Source organism: Pyxicephalus adspersus, chromosome 2 (assembly GCF_032062135.1).
Source record: "Pyxicephalus adspersus chromosome 2, UCB_Pads_2.0, whole genome shotgun sequence".
NCBI classification, from domain to species: domain Eukaryota; kingdom Metazoa; phylum Chordata; class Amphibia; order Anura; family Pyxicephalidae; genus Pyxicephalus; species Pyxicephalus adspersus.
In genome coordinates, this window is record NC_092859.1 from 26,574,918 (window position 1) to 26,594,130 (window position 19,213).

At 37.8% G+C, this 19,213-nt stretch overlaps 1 protein-coding gene across 1 annotated transcript; it reads left to right on the forward strand.

Annotated features, from left to right (window-relative positions):
- Positions 1-8,681: 8,681 nt before the first annotated feature.
- On the forward strand, positions 8,682-16,084 carry TM7SF3 (transmembrane 7 superfamily member 3; the record flags this gene model as incomplete). The annotated part of the gene is made up of 9 exons (XM_072398956.1): positions 8,682-8,836; positions 9,731-9,902; positions 11,430-11,607; positions 12,005-12,091; positions 12,585-12,665; positions 12,838-12,990; positions 14,005-14,102; positions 15,432-15,594; positions 15,951-16,084. Coding segments are annotated over 9 exons (1,221 nt in total), but the record flags the coding sequence as incomplete, so codon positions are not given.
- Positions 16,085-19,213: the final 3,129 nt, after the last annotated feature.

The window sequence follows — 19,213 nt, forward strand, 5'->3', positions numbered from 1 at the left end:
CCTTTCCCTACAAGCCACTCCTCTCAAATGGGCGTGGTTTCACACCGCGTTTTCCTGTTATCTTCTGTGGGCCTGCCCTCTCTACTTTATTGTAAGTTAAAAAAAAAAATCACCGCATGCGTTCCACGTACCGGAAGTTACTACTCACTGAGCTGGTTTTCAGTGCGTTCCATAGACCGGAAGTGTTGTGTTGAAGCTGAGGCTGCGGATTCGCTGAATGGGCCGGACCGGAAATTCGATGTGACTGGGGCGGGTCTGTGCTGGTTGTGTTGGGGATAATGAGAGTGTGAGCGCAGCTGGGAGAGAAGGAGAACGGAGAGGATGGCGGCCTGGGCGCTTATCACCTCGCTGCTGCTGGTGGGAGCCTGTGCTCAGGGTAAGAGACCTGACACACCCGGGACTAGGGATCCCTTGTACCCGGAACCAAACCCCCTATACCCGGGGAGCAGCTTCTATTGTCACCCCCTGCTGAGCGAATGTGCTGTGTTATAATATAATAATATATCTGACCCTCATGTTATCTTTATCAGTCTCCTCTCATCATATATATATATATATATATATATCTCCTATTCATGGTATCCTGTATGGAGGTACATCATTGCTTAATATGTCGTGTCATACATTTGTTTCATTTTATTATGGACCTGGAGAGTCCTCTCCTGTATATTAGGATATTCATTATTTATATGTATGCCTTATATTGGTATACTTCTTCCTCTAGTAATTGTATCTGATTTATATTATTTGTCCCTGATCACTTATCATCATTCCTCTCCTGGATATTAGGATATTCCCAATCACATGTGTGCCCTGTATTATATAGTTATACATCACTTCTTCCCTTACTAATTCTATACATTGTATCTGATTTATATTATAATATTCTATAGAATTTATCCGCTACATCATCCGCTCTCTGTGGATTTTCGTCCTTTTATTATAGTGCCGTATCCCTTGTTTTATCATCAGTCTTCTCCTGATTAGTATGATATTCCCAATCACGTTTTTATATTATATGGTTATACATCACTTCTTCCCCTAGTAATTGTATCTGATTTATATTATATGTCCCTGATCCCTTATCATTCCTTTCCTGGATATTAGGATGTTCATTATGTATGTGTGCTTTGTATTTTTATACGTCACTTCTTCCTTTACTAATTCCATACATTGTATCTGTTTCATATTCTAATAATGTATAATATTCTATAGAATGTATCTGCTGCATCATCCATGCTCTATGGATTTTCATCCTTTTATTATAGTGCCGTATCCCTTGTTTTATCATCATTCTTCTCCTGATTAGTAGGATTATTCATCCTTATTCATATGTGTGCCCCATGTTATATTGTTTTACATTACTTCTTCTCTTAGTAATTGTATACATTTCTATCTGATTTATATTCTATTATTATATATTATTCTATTGAATTTATCCACTATATCTATAAATATTTCAATCCTTATTATTAAAGTCCTGCATGCCTCTCCTGGATATTTGGATATTCTTTTTTCACATGTGTGTCCTATATTATTTTGTTATACATCATTTCTTCCCTTACTAATTGTATACATTGTATCTGATTTATATTCTTTTATTATATAGTTCTGCTACATTGTCCACATTCTATGGATTTTCATCATTTTATTATAGTGTCGGATCCTTTGTTTTATCATCATTCCTCTCCTGGATATTAAGTTATTCCCAATCACATGTGTGCCCTGTATTATATTGTTATACATCACTTCTTCCCTTAGTAATTGTATCTGATTTATATTCTTTTATTATATATTAATTGTCCCTGATCCTTTATCATCATTCCTCTCCTGGATATTAGGATATTCATTATTCACATGTGTGCCCTGTATTATATTGTTATACATCACTTCTTCACTTAGTACTTCTATTCATTGTATCTGATATATTTTATAATATTCTATATAATTTATCTCCTACATCCTGCAGTCTCTATGGATTTCCATCCTTTTATTATAGTCCCGAATCCATTGTTTTATCGTCATTCCTCTCCTGGATATTAGGCGAAAACTCTGTACACGCATGCAATGGTTCTCGTCCGATAATCAGCTCAGGACTTGTCATCCATCGTGTGAACGACCATCCTGGCGGATCCACGGACGAGGAACAATCATAATGGAAGTGAAGGGGGGATGAGAGCACAGCGGGTGCTGTTTTGTCGTTCTCCCCCTCCCTTCTCCATAGAGCAGAACGGTGCTGTATGTACAGTGCTTATTCATGCATCTTGCAGTCAATGGAAAGGATTGTGAAAGATCCTTTCCAACGACAAATATTGCACATAGCCTAAGTTATCATGAACAGTTTCCATTATTTTCATGTTTTTAAAACTAATTATTGAATTCCCATTCACTCCAAATGGGCCAGTTCACACTGGAGCCTCTTACTTGATGGGCTGTAAAGAAAACACATCCTCCAACAAAAATGCCCAAAAACTCCTCTCAAATACCACCAAAAACCTCAATGGGTATCCTTAGGGCATCTCAGAGGTGTTATCTTCTTATTCAAACTTGTCTTTGCTGCGTATCTTGGCATATAACATCTTTTAAATGCATAAAACACATAAAAAAGCTGTATGGGGATTTATAAGTCGGTGTAGATTTAGCATTAGGACATCCTTTATTTCCCTGTCATTGGTGTTCTGTATCATATCTATTTGCCTCATATTATAATATTATAGATCATTAATCTTACATTGTGTTTTTTCTAGTAATATAAATTATGAATCATTTTTTATGTATATTCTACATTGCTTTCTTCCTTTCCTTAATAAAAATAGGGATTTCCTATTTCTTTTCCCCGTCATATGTGTGTTCTATATTATGATGTTATAGATCAGGGTTCCTCCAGAGGTTGCTTGGGGTTCCTTAAGCAATTAGAAGTTTATTACTCTCAGGTCAGTTTAATTGTCCCTTAGATCTTTTTGGCTATCTGTATGGATGATATTCTTCCCACAATATTACTGTGAGCTATGGATATAGGAATTATAGAAGGGGTTTCCGAAGACCTGAAGGATATTTCAATTGTTTTCTTAGTTACAAAAGTCAAGAAAGACTGTTATATAGTATGCTATGTTAACTGCTAAATAATGTAACTATTTCATATTCTAGTATTATATATATCATGCTTACAATTTATTTATTACATCTCCCTCTCTTTATTGATTTCTTTTCCTTTATAGTCATCATAGTTATGTTATTGTGCTGGTTATTATCAGATGTGTATTCTTCATCCCCTGTCCTCTCTCATCTCTTCCCCTCACCAATGTTCATGTATACTGTATATAATCGGAGACATTGTGTGTGTATTATAATATTACTGGAGGGCAGTAATGGTAGATACTCCTCCTGTTGCTAGTTATGTATCACCGGTGTGATGTATTAATAGGGTGTTAGTAACGTTCTCAGTCACCCATTTCTTTCACCTCCCATTTCTCCTCATCACTCATAGTATATATATTCTTGTTTTGGTCTCTTTATGAGCATACATTATATACACATTCCCTTTGGCTAAGGATAAAGATTGTTGTGAAATATAAATAATGTTCTCTTGGCCTTTCTTTGCAGAGCAAGCAGCAGGTAAAATGTAAAATACGTTCTCCACACCCTTCTACATTATGCATCCTTGTGTCATGATGACTGACATCTCCCATGTAGCAGCAGACAATATTCATGCAATTATTGCTTTCTCTAAGCTTGGAGTAATATTAGATGAAAACAAAAATGTGTGAATGTGTTCTGTTGATAAAAGCAGTGAAATAATTCATTATTAGTCACAATGTTCACACAAATGTCTATATTTTCACAAAGGTGCTTGGTGTGCCTTGACTTGTTATACCGCAAATGATTTCCTTTGTTCTGTGTTACATAAGGTATATTACAGCATATTTACTGCCTCTCCATGCTTTGCTTCCTGTGTGTTGTAAAGAAGTCCACAGGGCACATTGTATATTGATGGATACATCGGCTGATTGATTCTTACTGAAGAACTTTGCTCTGTATTATTCTAAGAAGCTGTAAACCAATAACTGTGATGATTTCTTTGATAAAGTGCTGTGTATTATAAACAGTTGGCATGACTTAAAACTATTTGGTTTTAGTGTTTTATCCTTTGGTTGTGTTCAGAACCCTGCCAGATCTGCAGACTTTGTGTGAATGGTCAAGCAGGGAGCTAAGCGGGATTGCTTGGTCCCACTGCAGGTCACAACCAGCTCTTTGTTCTGGTCTCCTGCAGCCGGTTTTCAGACATTTCCTATCTACATGCCCTGCAATATTGGCTGCATGGCATTTCTCAGGGTGGGTTTTCTGATGGTGACCTTACCTGTGCTCTGTTTGCAATCATAGCTTCTTGTAGCGTCTTTTGGGTGAGCTTTTGCGATGACGGCACAGTACAGGGACTTTCATGTTTATATTAATTTCTGCAAACTAAAACTGGGACTTTTTGTTACCACGTAACTGCATAAAAAAGTACAAACACTCTTTTGTTCTAAAAGCATTGAAAACTTTTTTGTGATCACCTTGAAAAACAAAATGTGTGTATAAAAAAAAAAAAAAAACTGTAAGAGCATTGAAAAAATAGAATGAAATGTCTGTATTGTTTAATGATGATCATAAAATAGTTGTAATTTGTTTTAGAACAAAAAGTGATTGTCCTTTTTTAATGCATTTAAACAGTACAAAAAAGTCCCAGTTTGTGGATGTCAGTGATGTCAATACATTGTGTATCATATTGGATCTTGATTGACATTTTTAGATGAGCATTTTAACTTGAGTTTATTATCAGACTCCTGGCCATTTCTGGTCCAATGGGTTTTAAGCTGTTTTATGATGATCATCCCAGACTCCATTATCATGTGGTCACTGAGACCAAGTAATGGAAATGTCTCCAAAGGGAACACAGACCACAAATAAACCCAATGTGGGTCTGACCCAATTTAATAAAAAAAAAAAAAAAAAAAAAAGAAAACCTGGATAAGTGTTCTACTTTAGGTAGGCTTGTTCTAAATTACAGGGATTTACACATCATACATGTATTGTAATATAACCCAGGTGATGGTGTCAGTAGAAAATCACTTGTTGACTTTAACAGAGGAATCTTTTTGCTTGGTGTGAGAAGAACACGGCCTATTCCCATTTCCATAATACAAGTATATTTGGGCCCCCAGGTGTCATAGCTGTCTGTGGACACTTCTTATTGCATTATATGATGTATACTGTCCTTTGAGTTATGTGCTCCTCACAGAGGTCACTGCACTCAAACTTTATAATATAGTTATAGGCTGAATGGTCCTGACTCCTTTATTCCAATTGTGACAAAAGGTGTGCATGACCCGAGAACTCAATGCAAGGATTGTGGAAAACTCCAATAATGGGCATTGCAGGTATATAGACCCAGGAACTCATGGCGTTGATGTTAGGGACCATTAAATGTGCACAGTAGCTTATCTGACAAGGGAACCTGACACAGGAATGTTGGGAACTCCTCATATTGGGCACAGCAGTAGTGCAGAAATGATGGCAGGCGCTTATAACGGACACATTAGTTGTGCAGAGATAGTAAGAGTCCCTCAATGGGCATAGCAGGGGTGCTTATCCAGGAACCCCCAATAATAGGCATTGCATGAGTGCAGACCCTGGAACTCTGGGCAGGGAAGATGGCAGCACCACAGTATTTACATCTCCTAATAAAAGAACTGAATTATGTGTTGGGCACCCAGGTCAGAATTTTTCAGATTTTGGTAATTGTCCTCACATGGAATGATAATGACATTTTGGAAATACTACTGGAAACCTTCCTGGCTGATTTCATGTTGAAACTCTGGAGTCCCCACCCTTCTCTTATTAAATTGTAACTGCTTCATTCACTGACACAGCGCGCTTTGTAAGGCTCAATTAAAGGCATTTTAGTCGGTCACAAGCTCCGTCATGTGTCTGCACGATGAGTCTTGTGAAAAGTGTATTTCTTCCTGTGACTCGCACATTGCCCGGCTATAGGGGAACTCCACCCTAAAATAGGTCTGTCATGGAGAAAAGACCTGTGAAATCAGCCTCTGATGGAAGCAACTATTCCCTGAAACCTTGGCTTCATTAACATTGAGACTTGTATCAAGAAAACCAAATAGAAGCTACTGGAGCCTGTGTGTCAGAAAATGGAATCTTCCAGCTCCGCTTTCCCACGCAGGTCTTTTCCCATTCTCTTTAGACAATGTTATGGTTAGTTTATTTATTGCTGCCATAGCTATGTTTGTGATGTTTGTATATTTTTTTTTTTATAAATAGTGCAGACACAGCAGGAATCAAAATGATGTGGATGAGAAATTGGTCTGTCTGTATTCTCCTGCGTGCCCTGTCTGTGCCCTTTACCCAGAGTCTGGACAATCTCTATAGTTCTCAGTTTAGATCTGACTGCCCGGCTGCACTTATGGAGCAATTCATTTTAAATGGCGACCCACAATCATCTTAATTTACCTCAAAGTTATGGGGGGGGATACAGTTGAGTACACTGAGGTCTGAAGAATGTGTGAATGGTGAAAATGAACCCTCAGGGACTGTTCCCACTGTTCATTGTTGTGTTTAGCGTTTGAATTTTGAAAAGAATGTCATACATCTAATACACAGTTGGAGTGTGATGAATATTTGATTGTCCTGTCTGACAAATATTTATCACCTTTGTACATCCCTATTTAACATACAGTGCTGCATAATATGTTGGCGCTGTATAAATACTGTTTAATAATAATCCAATCTTGTCATTGTGGGTGATTGGCACAACTTTGTCCTTTCTGAGTTTTCTTAGCTGCAGTTATGTAAGGCTGCATACACACGTGCAATAATTGTCGTTGGAAAGGATCTTTCACAAACCTTTCCCACGGCAAACTACTGCACGATGCATGAACCATAGCTGTACTTACAGCACCATTCCGCTCTATAGAGAGGGGGGAAATGACGAAGTGGCACCCCGCTGCTCTCTCTCCCCCATTACTTCCATTAAGATCGTTCGTCATCCTCCGTCTGTGGATCCAGCAGGACAGTCGTTCGGACAATGAACCACCGGCGCTGTACGCATGCAAGATTTTCGTCTGATATTAGCCGAGAACCATTACAAGTGTGTACGTAGCCTAACTGTTACTAATCTTTTACCTTCCCCAGCTTGTGACTTATAGTAGAAAGAGAAGAAGCAGGCTGACCAGGGTTGTTCACATGGATGGTTTTGCAGGCACTAAGAAAGCAGTTTTACAACACAAAAGTTGACTCCTGATAAGTGGTAACTGCACCAAAAATCAATGTTTCTAGGAATGAGTTCATAATTTCCACCAGTCTGCTCTCTTCTGCAGCATTCCCCTTTTACTGAATGACAATTGAATGCCGCCTTGTACTGCTTCTCTGAGCTTTGCTATACAACATGCTGATACCAAGTCAAAACCGGGTACTTGCATTGCTTTCATTAATAAATATAATCTGCACAGAAGCAACATGTAACTATACAATCAAATGCAAAATGTCTGCAAAACTTAGCAGGGACACAATCTGCTTTTAAAATCTAACCACTTCTGTCACCTTCCAAAAGAGAAACATACATACTCTAAATAGCGATCGCTGTTCTTAAATAGTTAAATATTATATTTTATTTTACATAAACCCATATGTACTTTGTCTGTACTTGAAGATCTATGTTACTCTTCTCCTCTCCCTTTTTCGGATCTGTTTTGGGAGATTTGAAACATTGGCTATCTCAGTACCCCATCTCTCTCTCTCTCGGTTTAGCTTTTTAGGAAGTTTTGGGCTTTCCTCTGTGGTTTAAGCACAAATTCTAAACAACTGACAATTCTTTTTAATTAAAAAAATATATATAAAACCATAAAATGACATTTACTGACGTTCTCTGGGGTTCCCTGGTGCCAGCGGGCGCAGCGGCGGGAAATTCAAATAATTTTGTATTGGATTCAATACAAAATAGCTGTATTGAGTCCAATACAAAGTAAAGTAATATTCATATAATATATATAATTTTATATATTATATATGCTACTGTACAGGTACATGTTTAAAAATATTTTTTTTTTAACAGATTGTGTTTTGTTATTAAAGTTTATTATTAAATATCAGTGAGTTATACCTAAGAATTATAGCCTACAATGAAAAATAAATTTTATTATTTTAAATTGTACCGCTTTTTCCATGGAAACTTGGACGAAATTAGACTGCTAGGGAGATTAATAAGTGTCAGTATGAGACAGCCGTAATGTAAGGAATCCGTCAAGAACTCTGTGCTGAAAGCTACTAGGTCAAATCTCCTGGCACTGGAAACCAATGTGTTGCTTCAAGGATAGCCTAACCTAAAAGTAACTCTGTGTTTCATAGATACTGGTAAGCTGAGCTTCACTTGCATGTCTGCTTCTGACATCTCCTGGTCTGTGATGATTAGTTTATCTGCTCCAGAACCCCCAAAAGCTGTGAAACCATCATGTGGCTTTGTGATGGCTTCAGCAACACAAAAAGATAGACAAAAATTGGGGGGAACCTCATATGAGAAAGCGACCCTCCCTTTTTAGAACTGCAAGACTTTTTGCAAATGATAATCAAATCTTACAAAAAGTCTTTATTTTGAGAGCTTTGCTATTCTATAAAATATTTGATTGCCTTTTCTTGATTACTTTATAACAGTGTATTCTTTTCCAGATCCAATTCCAGGAGCATGTAATCTGGAGTTTGATTTGGACATTGATCCAAATGTCTATCTGCAGTACAACCTGTATGAGACTATAATAAAATTTGCCCCTGCCAATCTAGGTCATGCGAGGTAAGAAAGTTTTAAATTTGCAACTTTTAATGGGTTTTTATTATTCAGCCAACTGGACTCCACCTACCACTGATATCACGTTTGGGTTCACTGACAGTTGAAATGTTAAATAGTTAACAGAAATGCATGCTTAAGCTACCGACTGCCTACTTTGTACTTCAAATTTAAATGCTAGCTGTCCATTCCCTGATGTGTAATACATCTTTATCTGCTTCTGATACTGAAGAATATTGGAAACCTTGCTGCTTCTCACTGTAAACCTGATTTTACAAAAAAAAAAATGATTAGCATTAAAGCTTCTTCAACTGAAATCTTCCAAAATGCAGGAATTGGACATATAGAAAGTTTTTACAGCACAAACTTCAGGAAATACACTGCTGTTGATGGTTTGAGTTATGGGTGCAGTGAGTTACAAAGATTTTAAAGTGCATCTAAAAGCTAAATCATGTAGGTCGTGTTGCTTCTGTGCTTTTACACCATTTCCACCATGGAAAGGGTTAATGCTGAGGGAGTTGCTTATTTCATCCACTGGAGTGATTCTTAATTTTTTTTTTCTCCTGTCATGCAGAATCTGTATCTTAATTTAATCCCTAAATTTCCTTACCCCTTTCCTGGCAGAATCAACACGTATTGAACAAATAAAATAGTGCTATAATGCTTTCAGTAATATATGTAACAAATAGTAACAAATAAAAAAAATGCATTGTTGGTGTTTACAAATTTTAATGTGAATCTAAATGGAATTTCTGAATTGAGAACAGCTGCACTATTTGCCAGATGGCATGAACAGTTTAAGATTGAAGCATGGCACCCTTGGGAAAATGTTTTATAGGTATGTAGGTGAAGCTAGCTGTGTATTCTGTTGCTGATTTTTAAGACTTCTTTTCTACTCAGGGATGCCACCCCTGGTGAGTGTGATACTCAGACAGGTCAAAGCACAAGATGGCGCCTGCAGTACGAAATCTACCAATACTTCTTACCAGAGAACAACCTCAGTGAGTCTACCTTAATAGCTCATCTGCAGAGGATGTCCACTGTATCCCAGGTTACTGATAATGGCATAAAGGTAAGTGCTAATTTAAGTACTATGATTACTGAAAAACAGTGCAGATTTTCGAGCCTATTAGTCTGAATATAAACACAATTATTCAACAAGACCAAAAAGTCAAGAACACTTTTTTTGTTGGCACTTTTTAGACACATACTTTGAACTAGTATACAACTTAAATCACATTCCAAAAAATATACTTTATTAATTATTCAACATTACATATAGTATTAAAACATACATATATGCAATTTATAAAACCAAAGTGCTCATAGCAAAACAATAACATAAAGAGTTCAAACTTGGTCTCTATAAACATGAACGCATTTTGTGGAAACTGTCTGCTTCTTCAGTATAAAAATGAGACCTACATTATAATGATAATTATTATTAGGAGTTCCAGAACAACAATAAATCAAAATCAAATTTCAATGTATTCTTTATCAAAAAGAGAGCTTACTCAAACATAGACAAACTTTAAAGTATGTGGGGCTTCCCCAGATAAAAGGTTAGCGTCAGACAGCCACAGAAAAACAGCCAGGCAATAATGGATACAGTTGGTATTCAATATATATGTGATTTGCCTTCAAAATGGCCAACAAAATACCTAGAATGTTAATAAATAGTATCAGCTTAGGACACTATATTAAAATTCTATATAAAAAATTTGTTACAATCTTTTGCAAGAAAGCACTAATGATCACTTTATACCCTTAATACCATTGAGAAAGATCATCTTACAATCAGTGACATTCTCATTCTAATAAAATTATCACCAAAATATTGTCTTAAATAGCTCTGAATGTGGTCTTCTAAGCTGTAACAGTCTAAATGTTTTGAAAAGATCTCCTAATAATACAATACATATTTCTAAACTATATAGTTGTCTACAGTTAAGAAAAACCTAAGCTCCAACATGGTATCATATCAGCACAATATACTGATATGATCCCATATTGGATAAAAACATTTTATGTCTTTTTGGCCTTGTTAAATTACTATGACTATTTTATCCTTCAGCTCCTGTCTTAAAGTGTAACAAAACCATATACAGAAGAACCTCTGTTATCCGGCACCCAGGGGGAATGGCCGATTCTGGATAACTGTAGTTTCTAGTTAACTGAGATTACTCTGAAACTGAGGTTTCTCAGCCATTCAGCACTAGACTTAAATGGGGAGGCTTGTCCCCATTCACCTCTAGTACCTCCCACAGCCCTCAAGTTTGCTTCCGCAGCAATCAAGAAAGCGGAGCTGTTGGGTGCCGGTTATCTCAGTTTTCCGGGTATTCTAATTCCGGATAATTGAACATGGTCTTTGTATAAGTTCCTGTCTCACAGGAGCTGATGTGACCTGCTGCATACAGTGCTTCTTTGATGCAAAATAGTAAGGGGTTTGGCATTACTGGATACACAGCTTGTTAGTGGCGTGTTCTGGCCTCTGCAAGTTTTTCTGTTTCCTCTAGGGAAGTACATGAACTAACATTACAGTAAGTGCTGTATAGCAGATAACAGAAATACCTAACTAAAGGTCTTTTCATTTTTGCAGCTTGCTACGCTGACATCTAATGATCGAACCATTATGGCCTTCTCATCTATTCCTGGACAAGGAATCATATACAATGTGATTGTACGAGATCCTCTTCTAAACACGTCTGCAGCCTACGTGCCCGTCCACACATATGCCTGTAACTTTACGGAAACTATGGACAACTGCTACACGCTAGGTACCTTCATAGTGTTGCTCTTTACACTTGTCAGTGCTCTCTCCTCATATCAGTATGGTCAAATGGTGTTTTTTTTTTTTTTTTTTTTTTTTTTTTTGACTTGGAGGTGTTTGTAATCGAAATGTTCAGATTGTTTTTTTGGGCCTTCCAAATAGCCCAGTGGCAGAGCACGAACTAGCATCATATGGACATTTTCTAGTCAAAAGGGGCAAACTTCAAATTCAGCACTACTTCAGAAATTTGGTTCACCAGCCTCTATGCTGCGATTATAGTGCATGCTTTCTTGTTTACATAAGTGCTGTCTTACAGCCGGTAGTTGAAAACACAGTTTGGCATGTGTTGTAGTCTTGCTAACTTCTGAGATTTCAACTTAAATCTTATTTTATTTTTTTCTCAGGCAAAGTTTCAACAAAGATTTTCTTCACCATCTTTGCTATCCTGGGCCTGTTTGTCTGTTTTCTTGGTCATCGTTTTCTTAAGACAGGTAAGTGCCCAATTTCTAAGAATCCTACAAGATAATGGGCAAAATGAGACATTAAAGCTACCACCTTCCCTTCAATCTTGCACAGTTGTGCAGGCTTCTCTCTTGTACTGCACACTGCAAGCTACTTGCATTACAATTTACAAGTTGCAGCAAGTCAGATCCCTCTTTTTTTTTTTTTTTTTTTTTTTTTTTTTTTAGCTGAAGCATAACCAGCATCATCTAGCCCTTTCTAGTCTCTCCAGCTTTACTGACCCCAGCCCATTTCATGTTGCCATCGCCTTTCATTTCTAGAATTCTCAGCATTGTATGCAGGCATGGATAGTTTGCTTGCAAATTCAGGCTGAAATTTACCAAGCAAGGCATTTTGATAATGTCTAGAACACCTCTCAAGAGCCAAACAGCATGTTTATGGTGGGAGGAATCCAAAGAAAAGTACAAAAATTTTTACTTTTTAATGAAAGTGTGACGTACTGATGTATTTTCATGTTCCTAGGTTTTTTCTTTCATGGTTTTATCATCTTTGGCTTCCTTATGTTTGTTCTGCTCACCAGAGTCACACCTCTTGAATACAGTGGTAAGTATGTAATTCTACAACTGTTCCTGACAGCAGACTCTTGTGTTCTATTTTGTAGTTCTTTGCAAGCAATGTCTGTCAGCCTTATCAGCTGGCAAATGTAGTTACCTTTTGGATTAGATCATGATTTTTACTTTGAAAGTATTTACTGATGTATTTATTTTTTTGACAGATCGCCTGTCCTTGACTACGCTCATAGGAATCATTGGGGGTCTGCTGCTAGCAGGGTATTGGTGGAGATTTGGCTTTGTCTACATTTGTATGCTCCTGGTGGGGTTGGTCTTAGGATTCTTGCTCTCGTCCATCGTCTTCTTCACTCCTATAGGTACAGTATGGTTTCACTCCTTGTGAAATGATTTGCCATTTCTGTTTCTCAGAACTTTCTTGAGCAAAGCATTAGCAGTTTAAAAGTTCAGTTAGTAGTAGCCGTCTTGGTTTCAGTTTCCACTTTGACGTGTTCATATCCTGCCTAAGTGTTAAAACAAAAATTGTTTTCATAGCAAGCAGATATGCAAAGTATACAAATTCCTTAGTTGACTGATATGTAAAGGTTCCAGCCATCATCTTTTTGGCTTTTTAGGGGCACATAAAGAGGAGATGATTTTCTGGGACTCTTGAGTTCTACCAGTATGCATCGTGCTCAGAATTCCAAACCTAGCACAGCAAAGTGCACTGTGTTGTGTGCAGTTTGTAGAATGTAGTTTTAGAATGTCAAACATTAAACAGAATTCACCTGCTATAAACAGCCTGAAATCATGCAGCAAAATATAAAAGAAAAGGGGCACAAACATTACTAAATGTGCCGACCCTCTAACCACATCCAAACTATTCAAAGACCATTTTTTTTAATAACCATCTTCCCACTAGATTATTTATGCATTTACTATTTCTAAAATAGATGGAATCTTCATAAGGGTGAATTGACCTTGTCTGCCTATGTGCAGAAGACTTTGAGACCAGCTAGGAGTTTTTTTTAGCAGCTGTGTGCAGCGCCAGTATGCTAGATGCAGTGTTTAATATGTAAAGAAATTGTGAAAAAAAAATTTCAAGAAATCGATCCATTGTTTGGACCTTTTTTGCTTTCTTAAACCTTTGCCTACTTTTTGTTTGACTGTTTGTTTTGTTTGTAGGACTGAAAAATTTTAAACGTCCTCCTTAATATCTGTATTTGAATATTGTCATTCAAGGATACCAGGAATGTAAAAATAACAAATATTTTTAGTCATCACTGTAAATGTACTTTTGTAATCTTGTTGCTGAGGGAAACGTGGTTTCCTATGTGTGTTTTATTTTTTTTTACTTTGTGTGTGCGCAATGAGATCTTTGTTTTCTATTGCAGGGGATTTTAGCACTTTCCGTAGTGACACGGTGTTCTGGCTAACTTTCACTTGCATTGCACTGCTGGTACTAATGTGTCTGCTCCCTTTCCCACGAATAGTAAGTATTCATCAACTTTGTTTCACGTTACCTTTTTAGAGAGACATATATATCGTGCGTGCGCTCTGTCTCTATATTTATTTTAGTTTCTAAAACATGTGTTAGATGTAGGTGTGGCATATAACAACCAGGAAATATTAGCTGAAGCATGAGTTTTTATTGTATTACAAGCACATGCTTGTCTCTTTTTCCTCTAGTAAGGAATAGCATTATGTGTGTTCCCTTATCACATGGACATTTTTACCTTCACACATAAAAAAACACATGTGGTGTTTTTGTTTTTTTATATAAATAAGAATAGTTTTATATTCTGTCCTGGTTTAGTACGTTGTGACCTTTTTGTAAAAGTGTACAGCACACCAGTGATAGCAAATACATTGTTTTTGATGCAGTTAAGTAACAAAAATTTGTCTCGCTAAAATGGGTACTGAAAATACCACTGACTTATAACCTGTGGTTTGAGTCTGCTTTACACCTACATTAAGGGTTGCTCTCAAAATCAAGGTGCCACACAACACAGCCCTGTCTGGAAGGGCATGAATCTGATTTTTCTTTGCTGCAATTAAAGTAAACTTAAAAACAAAATGTGTGAACAGGCAGGCATTTATTACAGAAGAGACATTCATACTTACCTGCTTGTTTGCAATCTACGATTTACTCTGCATGTAGATCTCGTTGTATGGTTCTGGTATATTCCAGGATCATACAGGCTGAACCCAGAATAAAAGATGGTGACGCCAGTGTCTGATATCGAGGTACAGATTAGGATTGTATACTTGTGCTTTGAGTAACATATAACTTTTACCTCCCCAGAGGTGGCAGACTAATGAGCTCACACTTCTTGTTGGCACATAAGCACTGTAGCTCACTTGACTGGCTCCTTGTGTTGCTTCTCCCTTAAACGATCTGAGGTTTGCAGTACAGGGACTGCAAGAGGCTAGCAGATATATAAAAGCATTATTTGTACATAATAATTTGCATAAGGATTAGTGCATCTGTCTTTATTTTAGCATCTTGTATTACTCACTAAGTACATTAAGAAGCAGGGAGCCAGCCGGTTGATGGTGTTTCAGCATACAAATACTGACAGTGTCACAAATATAGGTGACTAAATTTTATTGTCTAATTGCAGTGGAGAAAATATTGGTTGGGCTTTGTGCTGGAGCTTGGTGTATTTTAGCACTGAAAGAGCGAAAATAGACATTTAAATCGCTTTAAATCAACCAATGACTTTCCTGCATGTTGGTATCTAATGAAATAGGCCCATGTGTGAAATTTTTTGATTGCTTTTTGATCTCTGACGAATTGTCTTTACTTTTTCCTTTATAGCTGAACATTTTGTCGTGCAGCATTGTTGGCTCCTATACAGTTGTGCTAGCTATAGACAGTTACCTGTACACAAGTCTTAGCTACATTACTTTAAACGTCCTCAAGAGGGCCCTAAACAAGGACTTCAGTACTGCGTACACCAGCGTGCCTTTCCAGACTAATGGTAAGAGCAACAGGGTATCTTCCTCATTTTCATGGAATCTAGATGATTTAAAGTGTGCTGTGCTGAGTATTATCAACTTACTTTTTAGTACTTGGTGGCGTTCATTTAACAATGTGAGCGCCACTTTTGAGGAATGAGTCCTGTCTGATGGCGCGTTTCTTTGGTGAAAGGGTGGTGGTGTAATTGACAGGCTGGACTAAATATACATATACATTCCTTTTTAATTATTGGACATATAGCATCTGTTAAGTGTTATTTGCTGCTTATTTCTTGATCGTATAAAAACTGAAAGTTATACTCAAGTGTGGGGTTTAGGGTTGCAGTTCTCATGTCTAACCATCTTTTGGTTCCAACAGATTTCATCATCATGGCTGTGTGGGCACTCCTTGCGCTAAGCGGTGCAGTGACCCAGTTTTACAGAGAATGCGGACGGCCTCTTTTCCCAACAACTCCTTATGTGATATGGAAGAGGGACAGAGAGTATGTATGAAAACTGGTTTCTCCTACTGGCTCATCCCCTGCAGCTATCCAGGAAGCCATCATTTCTGTATCTGGTACTTGAAATTGCAGGTAGTGCTGGAAGCACTATCTGTATCACCTTTGTACTTGTCCTGTCCCTGAAGACTTAGCGAATGAGCCAGTCAGGCCAAACACAAGAGCCTCCATTTATTTGTATCACTTGGAGCTTTTAAAATTGCTTTTATCCTGCTAGTCCCACCATAGAAAGGGGTCAATGGTATTAAGTGCTGGTATTCTCTACGGGGTGGAGTGATTTGTTTTGTGTCGTGCAGAGATAGGACCTCCCTCTGTGTGGCGCTCTTGCTTCCTGGACAGGGAGGGTCCCACTGTACCTAGTGCCCCAGCTTACAAGTCATAAACAACACTGGTTAAGTGTTCTCAAACCACTCAGAAGTATTGTCAGGGGCCAAAACCCTTAAGTTAATAAATTAAACCAGAAAGGACAGAACAGCAGGGGTATTACTGAGGGTCTTTGTCTACAAAGAATTTATATTTGTCCTACAATTGTATATATCTTGTACAACTACATAAAAAAGTTTCAGCAATAATAAATCCCCTGTTGTTCTTTCTGCTTTAATATAAGTTACAATCCACTGTGTAGCTTGCACTATATTGACGGACAGAGTTCAACCCTCTCCATTTGTTGTCTTGGTACTTAGTACTGCTTGCTACAACTCCTGTGCCTTAACATATGATATTTATCAAAGTGCTTTCATGTGTATTTAAGAAGGGAGCATAGCAATTTTACCTGTACAGGAGGTGTGCTATGAAAAAAAGCATTTGCTTTCCAGAAAGGAAAAAGGGCTTTTGGAACCATGTGCTGTGCACTGATGAATCAGTGAGATGGCTTCCAATGGCATTTTACAAACATTGTGTAACATACTAGTTGTAACTACCCTATTTTTTTGCATTTTAGTACATTTTAGGCCTGAAAATTAAATGCTCAGGCTGCTGAAGAGTTAAATAGAATGCCCATAGACAGTTTTCAATCTACAGCTTTTGTGTACAAAATAAAGAGTGATCATGTGATATTATCATGCAGACATTTCCTGCCCTGCACTTCAGTGATAACAGCTTGTTTTGCCTAGTGTTACTGTCATGTGTGTCTAATATAGATTAGGGAAGTGGAGGTGTCAATGTCCTATTATTTTTAAACAGGATTTATATAGCGCCAACATTTTATGCAGCCCTGTACATTAAATAGTGTTACGAATGACAGACAGTGACACAGGAGGAGGAAAGGAACCTGCCCTACTGGTGGGAAGTAGTGAAGGTTTAGTAGACGAATAAGATGGGTAGGCAAATTTGAAAGATGGATTTTGTGTGTTTTTAAAAGGATTTATATTGCGCCAACACATTACGCAGGGCTGCACATGAAGTTCTATTTTCAAACAAAAACCCCATGCTGCAAATTGTTGTGCAACTCGTACAACAAGGCTTCAGGAGATCAACGGAAAAAAAAAATTGACAGTTTGATACACAGTTCATGAAGCGAACCAATCGTGCTTCATTTTAGGGTTTACATCTTTTATATCCCAGCCTTGAGACCTCCTGTTCTTGCTTTCTGTAAATCATGTAATAATTATATATTGGTTCTTTGAGTGTTTATGAAACAGTTCATTACCACAGACCGTCTGTGAAAAGTCAGCATGGGGTTTTCCATTCTGTTGATGGGTCCGCTTATCTCACACACTCCAGTGTTGTGACCTAAACCTGATGTTTGACTCCAACCCCCATACACTGATGGTGCTGAAACCGCTTAATCGTGAGCTTAGCTCATAAAGTTCACTGGCCTGGCTATAGTCGATCTACACCCAATCAAAAATATTTTTTAATGTTTCAATGACATTTCAAAAATTCTTTATCTGCTACTTCCATTAAAATATTACCCTGTGACTGTGCCATGAAGTTGTATCTACTACCTGTTATGGGGTGACATACCATCATGATATCTTGCATTGCACAGGTTTGCTCCACTCTTCTTCAAAGTCTGAGAAATGAGCTGCAGAGGAAGTTAGGATACAAGAAATTATATAATAGATCTTGGAAGGTTTTCAAGATCTCTTTATTGGGAAAGATGATAGGCCTCCAATGGGATCCGTAGTCTAATTCATCCAAATACATTCTAAGTATAAAAAAAAGTGTATTTATTGTTATCCAGTTTATTTCTAAAGCAGCTTAAGTAGAAGCCTGTCCCTTGCCAACAGCTGCACAGTGGGACCCCTGATCTCTGTGTGTGGAAGCAGCAATCGGCTCCCAGCTGATTGTATAGCTCTGATTTAGCAGGAGGGGTAACAGACCTGTGCTGAGACCCATGCTTTCCCATAGACTTAGACTTTGTCAGATTTTTAATATCCAAGTGAAAATTAGGACATTGCATACCATTTGTTTTGATGTACCTAGAATGCATTTAGCTGATTATCACACTACTTCCCCCTATTCCATATGCCTCCTATTGTATACTACTTCCCTCACCTCTTAGATTGTAAGCTCTTCCGGGCAGGGTCCTCTCCTCCTCCTCCTGTGTCAGTCATTTGCAACCTCTATTTAATGTACAGCACTGTGCAATATGTTGGCGCTGTATAACCTACCAAAAGGATTTTGGTAAACCTATTTCTTAGGTGAAAAGTCAGAGGGGTCAAGTAGCCAATACCCTGGAGCATACGAGGTCATCTTTTTCTACCCCCAGTCTCCTGTTAGTTGGAAAGCTGTATATCTGCTCCACTGAGGGGTGTAGTGTCTGGCTTATGTAGAACCAAGAGGGGACATGTCTGATTCTGCCCACAGCACCTCCTGCTGGTGATACCTAGCATTACATCATCCCACACCTAATTGGGACCAACAATGGCCAGTAAGTTTCCTGCTATGTGTATCTAAACTTAAAAAAGAAAATGTATTACACTGCATCTTACTAGCTCTTAGGACTCCATCTTTATATTTTTCCCTCTTCAGTTCGATTCCTTTCTATTTATTTCCTCCTCTGACAGCTGTGCACTTTTGATGATTGGCCACTAGGTGGCAGAACGAGGCACTGCTTTTATAGAAGACCTGTAGAAAAATATGACCATAAAATTCCTTAGCAGCAAATTTTCAGAGGAAA